General features: G+C 42.1%; 1 protein-coding gene across 19 annotated transcripts in view; it reads left to right on the top strand.

Annotated features, from left to right (window-relative positions):
• LOC138588539 (neurexin-1a) overlaps positions 1-12,686 on the top strand; it is a 301,786-nt gene that overhangs the window by 278,933 nt on the left and 10,167 nt on the right. For 12 of the 19 annotated variants that reach the window (XM_069658714.1, XM_069658708.1, XM_069658719.1 and 9 more), the window contains one exon: positions 2,837-2,924. In XM_069658714.1, coding sequence (XP_069514815.1) covers positions 2,837-2,924 — 88 coding nt within the window. The remainder of the gene's footprint in view (positions 1-2,836; positions 2,925-12,686) is intronic. The other 7 variants (XM_069658720.1, XM_069658713.1, XM_069658711.1 and 4 more) reach the window with 1 other exon arrangement.

Below are 12,686 nucleotides of genomic sequence, written 5' to 3'. Positions count from 1 at the left end.
AACCGTGGACGTCACACATGCAGCACTGTCTGGATATCTGGGAAGTGTGCTCCTGCAATTACCGTTTATCGCCATACGTGCTGCAAAGAGAACGAAACTGAGATCTTCGAGATTACAACTTTAAGGACAGAAAAGCAGATTTAAACTTTAAATCTCAGCAGTGTGAGAACCATCACATGCATATCCCGTGTTATTTAGGACAGCTCCCAAAGAAAAGATCTCCTAAGAATTCAATGTCCTCTCCAGACGTCCCAGACAGGCAACCTGTCAGTTTTCATCACAGTGGCTAAATTGCATGGTAAGCCCCTCACATAGCATCACATTGAATTGTCACAGGTGAAAAAGAAGCCAAGCGTTGTTGGAGGACACCATGAATTGGTAATGTTATTGGATTTCAACCAGGTCATGACCACATCAAAATGTTGACCTACACGCTAATCCCGCCTGGCAGGCTGATGCTCGGTAACATGTGAATTCATTTCAGTGTTGATTCAGAGGCTCGCAGCCGCTGCACGTGCGGGATTCATTTGGAGGAGTAGCATAGGGTTGATATTTTGATAAGATCACGGAGAATTGGACTCAGAAGTGGCTTACAGGCACAGTTGAGCTCCAGTTACACTGATCGACACACAGCCTTTGTCCTTGGAGGATGAAATGAGGAGGATATTATTTTATGGCCTCGTTACGACACGATATATCATGGTTCCCTGTCACTAACATAAAAGTCTCAATCAAGCTGCTATGATATATTTACTCAGTTTCTTACAGTCGTGTGGGCATGTCGTTATAATTGAATTAAAATTGAAAGGTCAGACCTGATGATATCATTCCACAATCTGACGCTACTAATATTTTCTCCTTCGTTTACAAGCAAACAATCACGGATGAATCACAGCTTTAAACGGTTCATTCATCTCACAAACAGCTGGATTTGATTTCTGCACCTTTTAATTATAAAATCAAAGAGTCTCTCGTAAGGAGATAAACAAATATCCATATTCATTATTGGATTTGACGCTGGTGACAGAGTGCGAGGCCTCGAGCGGTAGCTTTTATGACCCGAATGTGGAGACGGAAACGTATAAATATGAACCGGCATACACCTCCACTCAGGTTGTTCTATAGGGAGTTAACCTACATCTACTACACCCACGTCACACTGCTTCCTCTTCTCCGCTTGCAAATAAATCTGAAGGACAGAGTTGAAAGGAGAGAAGAGGAGGGGTGGGAGAGGGAGAGAGAGAGACTGACAGTGGTAAGGTGGGAAGACGAGAGAGAGAGAGGGAGTATTGATTCCTTGATTCCCGCACCTCTGCCAGTGAGTGCAGAGTGTCAAGATCTCCCGCCAGGAAAAACAAATCACAAGGCTGAAGTGATGGATGTGGCACTCCAGGATCCGGCGGTTTTGCCATCTGGATGGCCGACACTGTATATCAGCCTCATGCACAGCAAATTAAATTTACATTTGGACGGCTTCCCCGGGCCTCACCCAGCACAGATGCACCAAAAACAGCCCTACGCCACAACTCCCTTAATGGCTTTGATCTATCATTTCCAGGTCTATTATGTAAAGACGATGTTGGTCCGTGTACAGAATGTCAAAATGATGTTACAGTCGCAATAGAATCACATTATATGCAGCCAAATGGATGTTAAGCAAAATGACATCACCTTTAATTTCTTTAAGATGAGTCAATGCTAATCCAACTTGCAGATGTATTTGGATGCACAGTCAAACATCAGAGAAACAAAAGCACAAATTGAATAAAAATCCAGGTCCATCTTCATTTTTGTGACCTAATGCATTTCGAAGCCCTATTTCCTTTTTATATTGCATTGCTGTCATATGCGTGCAAACCCCAGACTATGAAACCTTTAAGTAGAATAAATATCGTCAAGCATGCATTTGACGATTTAAAAATATTAGCACAAAAAGGATAAGTAGAGGTGCAGAGGCTAAATATATAGTAGCAGGTTACTCTGCTTAGCAGCGCTGCATAACGGCGAATCTAACCCGGCCCCGAAGAGGCTGCCACGCTTAAATGAAATGACCTTTAACGCAGAGCTGATCAAATGGCCTGAAGCAAGACTATAAAAGAACATTGCAGTATAATGTTTTACAGTGCACGTTTTTTTGACTCCTTTGTTTGCCCTTTCCCATTTTCCATGAGGGTGAAACGTACGAGTGTTTGGCAGGTGAGGAAGTGCATTTCAAACAGTCCACAATGGATTTAATATGGAAGTAGATGTGGCAGCAGAATAATGAAGCAGCACTATATCCTCCATGGTTCTGGTTTATTTTGGATGCTTTGTCCGTAAAAAAGAGATACTGAATCACATAGAAACAAATAAGAGAAAATATTGATTTAAACCTCCGCTGCTCTGCCCTTTGTTTTCCAATCTCTTTTTAAGCTTTCATGGCTGCTTGTCCTCTAAATGTCAGAGGTGGTTTGTGATGGCTCTTAACAATCCCTTGAAGGGCTATGCAAAGACACACACTGCAGCACAAATTGAGCATGCGAGTTGACAATCGTGCTGTGAACTTTAGCCGCTGCTGTTCCCCAATAATCAGATCTGATTTCTGTAAGGAAAGTGTTGCCTGGAAAGCAGCATAGCAGCTGCTATGGTGCCAGGCAGCGTGTGACCGTGTTGACAGATAAATCCAGCAGCCAAACAGTGTAGCTGTCTGGATTCACATCTCATCTGTGCCGCTCTCCTTACCCTAACCCTCTGGAAACTTCACTATTGGTAGTTCTAAGGGGGAGCCATCTTACCCCATTGATGCAGCTAAGCATTTCATGCCCTCACCGCTGCTCTGTTTGCCTCTCTTTTTCAGACAACCGACGACTTGCTGGTGGCGTCAGCCGAGTGTCCGAGCGATGATGAGGACATTGATCCCTGTGAGCCGAGCTCAGGTGGGTTAGGTTAGTCATCTTTTTTTATTCTACTTCTCTCTGGGTGTGTCAGTGTGTCTCTGTGTGTCATAGTCCACCCCCACCAAGACACTCGAGCCGAACACACAGTGTTTAAATGAGCAGATTGGAGTTTTAGTTGGGGCTTGAACAATTCTCAGAGGCAGAGTTGCTTTTGTCTGGCTATCACCAGCTGCATGTTACAGCAAGCTGCAGGCTAGTCATTAGGCGTGTCTGGGAAGCTTCCATCCTGCCACAGTGTGTGCTTTATACTGGATCCTTTCTTTTAATGTACAAAAGTGTGATAAATGCTGAAAAAATATAAAAGTTAATAACTTTGATTTTTAAATTCATTTACATTCAGTTATGATAATAGTATGCATGCTCTTTTAATGTAGGCAGTGGAGCTAAGGAGCTTATCTCTTTAGCCTGAGGCTGCAGTGGTCAGTCTGAACTTGGAAGGTCAGCTAGGCCAACTTTTTAATTACAATCGCCTAAAGAGGAAGTTAAAAACATTGGAGGTATGCTTATACGTTTTCTTGCTGTGACACCACTATAATAATTGGTCCTGCCAATTTTAAGCTACAACTACTACTATTGATTAGCTTAGCTTAACATATATACTGGAAACTAAAGGACATATAGCTGCATAGGCGCTGATTCCAAGGGTGCTTCTGGCCCTTACTCAACCAGGGTTTCCCACTTTACTTGCTCTGCAAAGAAGCAGAGCGAAAGAGACGCACACACATGTATTGAATTGAAGACGGCTTAGGGTTGACCGGAATGCTTCGAAGCTTCAATCGTTGCCATGGTGATCAACGGTAAAAATCAGAAATCAATTTTATTTCCCTTTTCAACCACAAACGTTCCAAGACAAGCAGAACTAACACAGATCTGTGTGTTTCTCACGCTCTGTACCTGGCTCAATAAGGTTGCGATCTGTCCATAGTACCGTGCACAATTAGGCTACTATAAAGTATGAACTGTCTCCTCATGCTGTGAACGACACGAGCAGGAGCTGTAACCTGCGGTCACTTCATCATAGATTATAATAACACAGCGCGGGGAGGACATAGACGCTTAATAACGTGGATCTGTGTGTCTGTCTGACAACACCTTTGCACGGCACAGTAAAAGTAATCTGTGTCTGAAAAATAGACAAAAACAAAAGTGGTGATATAAAATGACGAGCTTCTCGTTGTCCATATCGCCCATGTGTTCTTGTTGTGATAGGGAGGTACGTCACATCCGGTTGTTAATTCTGTTGCAGAGGACGGCAAACAGTTAAAACTATTTTAACTTTGCACGGCAAAGACGTCTACCGTTACCGGCGATCTCTGCCGGCCTCACCACATTTTACCGTCCTGCTCACGTCCACTAAAATGATATCCGGTTTGCCGTCTACCGTCAGCCTGAATCCATGTGAAGGCAGCATAAGGCTGTACTATCTTTAATCTCTAAGTGCCCGCCGTCACTTTTCATTTCCTATGGTGCTGAGATGCGTGCGTTCGACAACTTTTTCTAAATCTGTGTAGCAACCAGACATGTAGACTATGGTTACTGCATAAGGTTAACTTGGGCGTGTGGGTGGGACATTCAACTGTTTTGAGCACCCACCAGCAGAAACAGAAATGGGCGCCTATGTATAGCTGGAGCTGAAAGGTTACACCAAATATAACCTCATAACCCCTCTTATTTTCACATATTTTACTGCTGTAAAATTTGGCTAGCAGTTTTCCCAAGGTTCCAATCTTTATGCTAAGCTAAGCTAACTGACTACTGGTTCTAGAATCATGTGTATAGCACGCACATGAGAGTGGTATCATGGCTCTCATCTGAGACTCAGGAAAAAGAGCACATATACATTTTAGTAGGAACTTAGTGATGGATTCATGATATTAGCTTCTTCCTCCGGTTAGTAATGGATTCAAAAAGCTCAGGACCATTGAGCTTAAATTACCCTGGTAGTTTTAAATAACAACTCTGTCTCTGACAACTGCATGCATAACTAACTCTCCAGACTGCTCAAGGTGTTATGTATGTGTCACAGCAGCTGTTATTAGCGTGTTTTAATTGTGCACCTATTTCGTCTTCATTAGCTCATGGCAATTGTTAATGTGTAAACAGGGGAGTTCTCAAGAAAAAAAACGCACAGTTGTAATTATCAGACCCACATGACTCCAACACAGGATGTCAAGCAGGAAAACCCAGAGAGGAGTGTGTGAAGGCTCAGTTTTACACCCGCTTGTAGAGGGTCCCCACTGTTGGTGATTAAATTCTACTGTGATCAGCAGGAGTTCATCCTGTTGTTTCATGTACTGCTCACAATATCAGCAGGTAACATCCATCTGAGGTTATGAATGAGGCACATCAAAGCAAACATACATTGGTCAATAGTTTTTGGATGTGTGTTTAAAGGGCCAGTTCACTGATTTTCAATCTAAGTCCTATCATGCTATTATGGGGAGCTAATGCCATTATGGTAGAAAGAAAATGCAATTTCACTCTGTGTCTTTGGAGGACGCTATCCGCTTCTCCAATGGGCCCTGGAAAACCTCTGCCAGACTACCTTAAACGGCCAGGGAAATGTCGACTGCAGGCCTGAAGATTTTTTAGACGATCCACCGGTATATTCTCGTCGTATCCGGTCGGTCTGAGCTATACCTTTAGCGATCAATGTCCTTGACTGGAAAACGGTGGCCTTGCACTCCAGCATCTCTCCCTGGGCCGTTCCTCTCAGAGGGAGGGGCGCAATGCACGCTGGGTGTTGTAGGAATGGTTGAAACCACAAGCTGTTTGGCCGACTTTCTCCACAGCTATGGCGCCAATTTTAAATAGTAAAGCTTCTATCGATTACAGAGAACACCAGCTTTGACTGACAGCGGCTTTTTCCAGGTTCGAACTGATCCTTTAAGAGTCCTGATATATTTAAAACAAAAAGAAGCACTTCTTTTTCCCCAGTGTTTGAAAATAACTATTCTATCAGCTCGACTTTGACAAATAGGAATAGTCAATCTGTTTGTTCCCTGCAACGCCGCCAGACTTTTAATCTCTTACCTTGCCACACATGGAAGGCAATTAAGTCTAACCCGAGCTCCTGCCTATGAATAGAAGGATTTTCAAATGCATTCAGAAGTGATGAGAGACACAGAGAACAATTAAATCCAGACCCAAGGCCCCCCAGTCCATCTAGATGTGCTATCGATCAGTATGTGGTCATAAAACCTCCACTAAATTAATGTCTGCCCCACAGCAAAGACTATCAACTTTCTAGTCTGTGTCTCTTCCTGTTCTTCCAGCCCTCCACCAGCAAGATTGGCAACAGTTCCTGTCTTCCTATAAGTCTCGCACTGCACATTACAGTGATATTCCCTTTGGGCTGCATCACAATAGGTACCTCCAATGTACATCTGCTACCTCTGTCAAATACGGTACACAGGAGATTGGTCTGATTCACACCAGCAGCTTGCATTATGATGTTTTTTGACAAGGGCATCTGCCAAAACATCAGTCGCGAACTGTGCAATGCTCGGGGACGCACACTCCCAGAGCAGAGTATCCCTCTCCTTCTGTGATCACTGAAGGGGATTTGACACCAGAGCTGCGGGCTCCCAGGGTGGCAGCTGTCTAACACCGTATCCTGATTAATATCTACATTCAGAACGATTCACACGCTCTGCCAAGCACTCACCACATCTCAGACGGTGCTGCTGTGGATAAAGAACTGGATCCACTGTCGCTGATAAACTACTTTCTCATATTACCACTCAGCCGGCTCCTTTTAATGACACCAATAATATATCATTTTTCAAGCAACACCTTGTCAGTCTGCTCTGTCTGGCGCTCAAAGCAGAGGGCAGACACACACACTTTTGATACCTCTCTCTCTCTCTCAGACCTTGCGCTCAGTCTTTGCAGCGTATGTATACAGGCGGATAATGCTGGTGCATAAGTGATCCCAAGGGGTGAGCTTTGAAGCCGACTATTATGAGAGCTATCTGTGGCCCAAGGTCAGCTCTAGATCATGCTGTATATTGCTGGAGTCTGGTCCCACAGCAGTCCCTATCAGCCGATGAGTGACATCAATCGGGTAAACTTACTTATTGCCGTGCTTTATTTCTCTTACCTCCGGAAACCATGGAAAGCCAGCGCTACCAGGAGAGCTTATCACCCGCCTGGACTTAGATTAGATCATACTGCAGCAAATTGAATCCCCCCCTACACCCAGGTTCAGGAAACCACTGAGGAATACACAGGCCCACGATGCTCTAACAGTGATCTGTAACAGGAGGCTGGTTCAGGGAGCCTGCGTGTTCTCAAGCAGGGCGCTGACGATTACAGCCACATTAACACATAAACTACCAGAATCAGTAGTACAAAATGTAACTGTTATGTTAGGATAGGTAATGCAATAGCTTCAAGATGGGAAATAAAATCAGGACGCAACATTTTTATTCGAAGAAATGTGAAAATATGTTCATTGATGAGCAGAGAAACTGCACATGCAGGAATCTAATCCTGAAATCCTAGAAAGCAGTATTTGTTTCAGTCAGAGAAAAATGTTCATGTTGAAACGTAAAACTGTTTTTTGGAAGGCATTCCTTCCGGGTTTTTAGTTCAAGCTAAATTTAGATTTAAACATTAAAATATTGTTAACAAAAAAGACTAGAAAAAAATGTCGCAATGAAACGATGATGCACATCTTTAAGAGCGGGAAAGGAGCACTAAAGATATACATTATTATAAAGCATGCACTCATTATGACTGTGGCCATTCAAGGTAGGAATAAGATGAGATACAACTTTATTTATCCCAAAGGAAATTATAATGCCAGATTGCTCCAAAAATACAGTAAAAAATAAGAAAAATACAAAAAAACATCTCAAATATGAGTGAAAATATAAAGTGTATGGGTTAATGTAAAAGAGACGGTGTCTAAAAGAATAACAATATTATAATAAGTCATCTACAAAAATAAGATGAAAACAACAGTGGCAATTAAATTGACACTATTATTTACAGTTGTAGTAGAAACTTGTTTTGCACAAGATTATAATTCAAAAATAGTGAAAGATATAAAATGTAGTGATGCACGATATTGGATTTTTATATCCGACATGCCAATATTTTTCACTTGCCGATTTCAATACCGATATATTAGGCATTTTTTCCACCTAATCGCAGAGAACATCAAGTCTCACCTGTAGTGGAAATAACATAATACAGTGCTTTTAAAAATGTAGCCATAATCTGCAGATACCGATAACGTGCTGAGAATATCGTGCATCCCTAATAAAATGTAATAGTACATAATAAAATGTAATCGTACATAATAATTAAGAAAAGATTAAATTGCTCCTGATACTAAAAGTTAAAGTACTTTTTAACATCAGAACTTTTGTTCTGTAATTGTCTTAAAATTACAATATTAGCATAAATATACATTTCGACACATTTAAAGAAAGTCAGGGTGCTAAATGTATCATTAATTTATTTCAACAAAGTAATTACACAGCAAAATGTGAAAAGTTTAATATGGCTGCCTTGGAAGTTCTCAGCCATCACTGTGTGGTTCCGATAACTAAAATGTTCTGGGTGCTCAGGCTCATGTGATTTCACCTCCACTTTGTAGACAGAAAAGTAAGACATGCAGACACTCTGCATAACGATCTCAGGTTCCTTTAAGGACAGTTCTGTTAGAAACACTTTTTAAATCCTGACATTTGGCGAAAAAGAGTCCAGGAGAAAAAGAAAAACTGCTCATTAAATGGGCAGGATGAAGTGTTGGACAATCACCGGGAGAAAATATGGGCTCCGTTGTGTGAAAATAGCCCGGTGAACTGCGCCCGGTGCTGATTTTCAAGTACCAACCTCAGATTTTATGGTGAAAGTTAATGGAACCGGTTGTTGCCGAGCTGCATGGGGTCAGATGGAGAGGCTGTCTCTTACCTACCTGCTTCATTTCATTGGCGTCATGCAGGCTGTTGATGGAGGGCAGCTGCTGCACGGTGACCCATATCCAAGGTTACATCCTGCAAACTGCCTTTGTTCCTCATCATTTGGAGTTTCTCCCCTGAGCGCTTCTGCAGCTTGTCCTCCATATTTGCTCGAATTAGCAGATTCTATCACCAAATCTGAATTTGAATGTCGTTTCTTTTCACGGTCTTGTTTTAAGAGCTCTGAGCCTCTGATTCGTGTGTATTACTTACTGTATAGTTTTCAGAGATGATCAAGAATTCCTCTAAAATTTTAAGCCTACCTTTATTGCTGCTTTCTGTTAAAGAAATGGTTTTACATTAAAGCTAACATGAGCAGCAAGTCAGCTCACCTTTGTGTAAAACTGCCTACAAAATCCACAGATCAGCCCCACAGCTGAACTACAACTTAAAGTGATAATGTCGAAGATTTTCATTTAAATAAATGTCTGTTAAGTCTCTATCTATCGCTGAATGAGGTAACACAATGGTGATTGAGCCTATGGCCCACTGATAAAAGCCTTTGCATTTGCAGTATTACAGACTGGGTGTCTGTGATGACTTTCACAGAAAAAATCACAAGCGGCGCCCAGTTAGTGATGCGTTTTCCATCACCCAGCAGTGGTTGGTCTGCCAGAGAGGGTAGGCGGAGCTAAGCGGCTGCTTTTCTGCTCTATGCAAGTGTTGCGAGTAAACAGTAATCTACTATGGCTGAACAAACAAAAAAAAGGTTGATGACTACAGATACAACTTCAACAAGAAGTGAAAATCCAAAGAAAAAGAAACAAACTCGACGCTCAGATGAAGCAAACAGTCTGAAAAGGAAAGCGACCGTCAGCCAGGAAAATCAAGAGTTACAACCGGAGCCAACCGTGGACGTCACACATGCAACACTGTCTGGATATCTGGGAAGTGTGCTCACTGTTAGTCAGCATAGGTGTCGCCAAAGAGAACGAAACTGAGATCTTTGAGATTAGCACTTTAACGCATTATTTTGTGTGTTTACAATTCTCTTTCTTTGCTGGCTAACTTCCTGTTTCCAGTCTTCGTGTTTATCCAACCGGAGCAGCTGCTGGTTTAAGTTTCAAATCGAATGTACCTATTAGAGTTGCATCAATCTTTTTATTGAATACAACTAGGTAAAAATATTAATTTCTGTTGGGAGATAATATTTCATACTGGTATATGACAATAGCCAATAGGAAAGGGGCGGCGTGGTCACCAGGATATCATGGTGGTTATAGAAGTCTTTTCTGTCTTTAAAAGGAATCCTGTCAACATGATAAACACTTAATTGCTACTGGAGAACAAAACCTGCTTAAAGAGATTTAAAAGAAAGCATAAGGAAGTCTTTCTTGCTCTTAAATGTCAGCATGCACAGTGTTTCTCTTCTGGAAACAGAAGTGATCTGTGAGCCCAGCCTGAGCACAGAGGGCATCGAGCAGAGATGTACATGACATCGAATGCATTCATTGTACAGTATAACATGCAGTCACGTCATACTTGATTTTTAGGAAAGAAATGGGCTCCTTGTCAAATGCAAATGTGCACAAGCGGCCTCAGTATCCACATCCTTCTACATTACAGGACTCCTCTCAGTGGTTTAACTGTGAGCTCCAGTAGCCGTTCTCTGTGATCGCCCAGAGGCGGGTTAAGGTTAATCATATCTAGTTCCCTCTTCTCTCTGTGCTCTCTCATCTTTTCCTGTCCTCGAGCATCCTGCGGTGACATTAGCAGCTACTAATGTGTTTGACATTTGTTTTAATAGATTTAATTTATGGGTGGGGAAACAATACGTAGAGTAAACCAATAAATCAAACGGCAAATGAATCCTCTCTTTAACCCGATGGCAATGACTGGAATGCACCCGGCCAGGAGGGGAAAAATTAGAGTAAATTATTGTTTTAGAAGTAGCTGTGAGATTAATGGAACATTAAGAGCACTGTGCTGGCTTAAGAGGTCACTGCCCACATTTAATAGGTTATTCAATCATACCCAGCTGGAACTCGTTGTGTGTGCTCATGCCTCTCTTTGTGGAACATTGTGGCGTGCACCTCGCATGCCAACAGACTGGAGCGAGCAGACATGGTTTAGCAAATGAGAATGCCCACTGAATGTGATCAGAGCTCACGCCTATCAAACGCTGATGACCTTCAAGCGTCATACATGCTTTTCTCATAAACATATTGCTGTCATGCAGTAATGCAGACAATCTTATGGAATTTAGCCATTTTTGTTTTCCTGCAGCCTTTCAGGGAGGATTAAGCCGTCCAAGTCTTCCTTCTACAGTCTATTTTAAATGGCGTCTGTTCTGAGAGAAAACAGGATTTCACACTCACTGTCAGTCTTTCTCTTTACTGATCCCACCATATTTATATTTTCAATTATTTTTATTTTTCTACCACACATCTTCTGGGTGTGATGACATTGATGCTAACACAATGTGTCTGTTTAGAAGTCTAAGTAGGGCATGAAAGACTTTGCTTCCCCAAGAAAAGAAAAGAAGAAGCCCAGCCAAAGGTCAGTTATGCTAATGGTAAAAGTTAGAGGAGGCTTGAAAATATTATCCAACAACTCACTGTTGACCAATCAGAAAAAGGATTTATAAAGATGCACTAAAAAGCAGCATTTTTCATCTTCTCTCAACGATATGAAAGCCTCTAATCAGAGCACTTACTGTCTCTTTCTGGGTCAGAAAATATAATATTTATAATAACATGTTTCTCATTATGTTGCTTTTAGGATGTGAAATGTTATACAGGAAAGGGGAAGCAACAGCTTTCACAGAATGGCTGTGTAGTGGCTGTGAAAAACTCTTAATGGGTTAGATTTCATTCTCAGCGCAATGAGCATAAAGACTTTGGTGATTACTTTATCTTCGAGATTCTCATTTGATGAAGCTTTTGGGATTTCATAAGCAGAGATATTGGAAAAGTAACAAAAAAAAATAGTTCTTTCACACTCCCGAGAAACATCTCACAGAACAGTTTGTGTCGAAGTGTTGCAACACAAAGTGTGAGTGTGTAGTTTAGATCTGATTATCTACTTGCAGCAGAAGGCTATTCAGCTTTTTCAGCACAATGGAGAGCTCCTGTGTAGCTTAAGGCCGGCTGTATACATCATAAATATAGACCCTGAGAACATGTAACCTGAGTCCTCAGGAATCTAATCAAGAGATGAACTCCAGACTCGTGGCGTTCAGGCCGCCTCCTTTCATCTCTTTTAGTGGAACTCCTCCGGGCTGAGGCTTAAACTGCTCCGTACCTTTGACTGGGCTCATTCAAACACCTTTTAATATTTCTCACTCCGACCTCATTTCCTGCTCACTCAGCTCTCTGTTCATCAGCCACCATCAGCATGAGCAGAGCCACTTCAGACTCACACACGCATGCTGTCATCAGGCAGACTGCCAGCATGTCACAAGTACAGGATGGCTCGCATCACTTCTCGAGGACACTCAGATAATTAAAGAGGGAAGAGGGATTTAATAAGTGTTTTGGCTCCGCTGCAGTTGATACAGTGACCTGTCTGCACACTGATCCCCAACTATGTGACGGCTCTGACAGCTCGTGATTATGGCTGGATATGTGAAGTAAGAAGATGGTATAACACTAATCTGGCTGAATAACAGCAATGTGTCACCGAGCATGCCAACTAAGCCTGGGTCGCTCAAGACATCCCACAAACACACCTCCTTAAGCTCTCAGAGATGCACAATGCACTGCTTGTTTATCAACTGCTGCAGGTTAGAGAAGCCTCACAGAATCTCATTTCATTCTTACTTAAAATAACTTTATGT

Source organism: Semicossyphus pulcher, unplaced genomic scaffold (genome assembly GCF_022749685.1).
Source record: "Semicossyphus pulcher isolate SPU_LCO1_2020_fin unplaced genomic scaffold, fSemPul1.0.p SCAF_12, whole genome shotgun sequence".
NCBI classification, from domain to species: domain Eukaryota; kingdom Metazoa; phylum Chordata; class Actinopteri; order Labriformes; family Labridae; genus Semicossyphus; species Semicossyphus pulcher.
The sequence above is the reverse complement of the archived record's forward strand: the minus strand, read 5'-3'. Positions and strand labels throughout refer to the sequence as shown.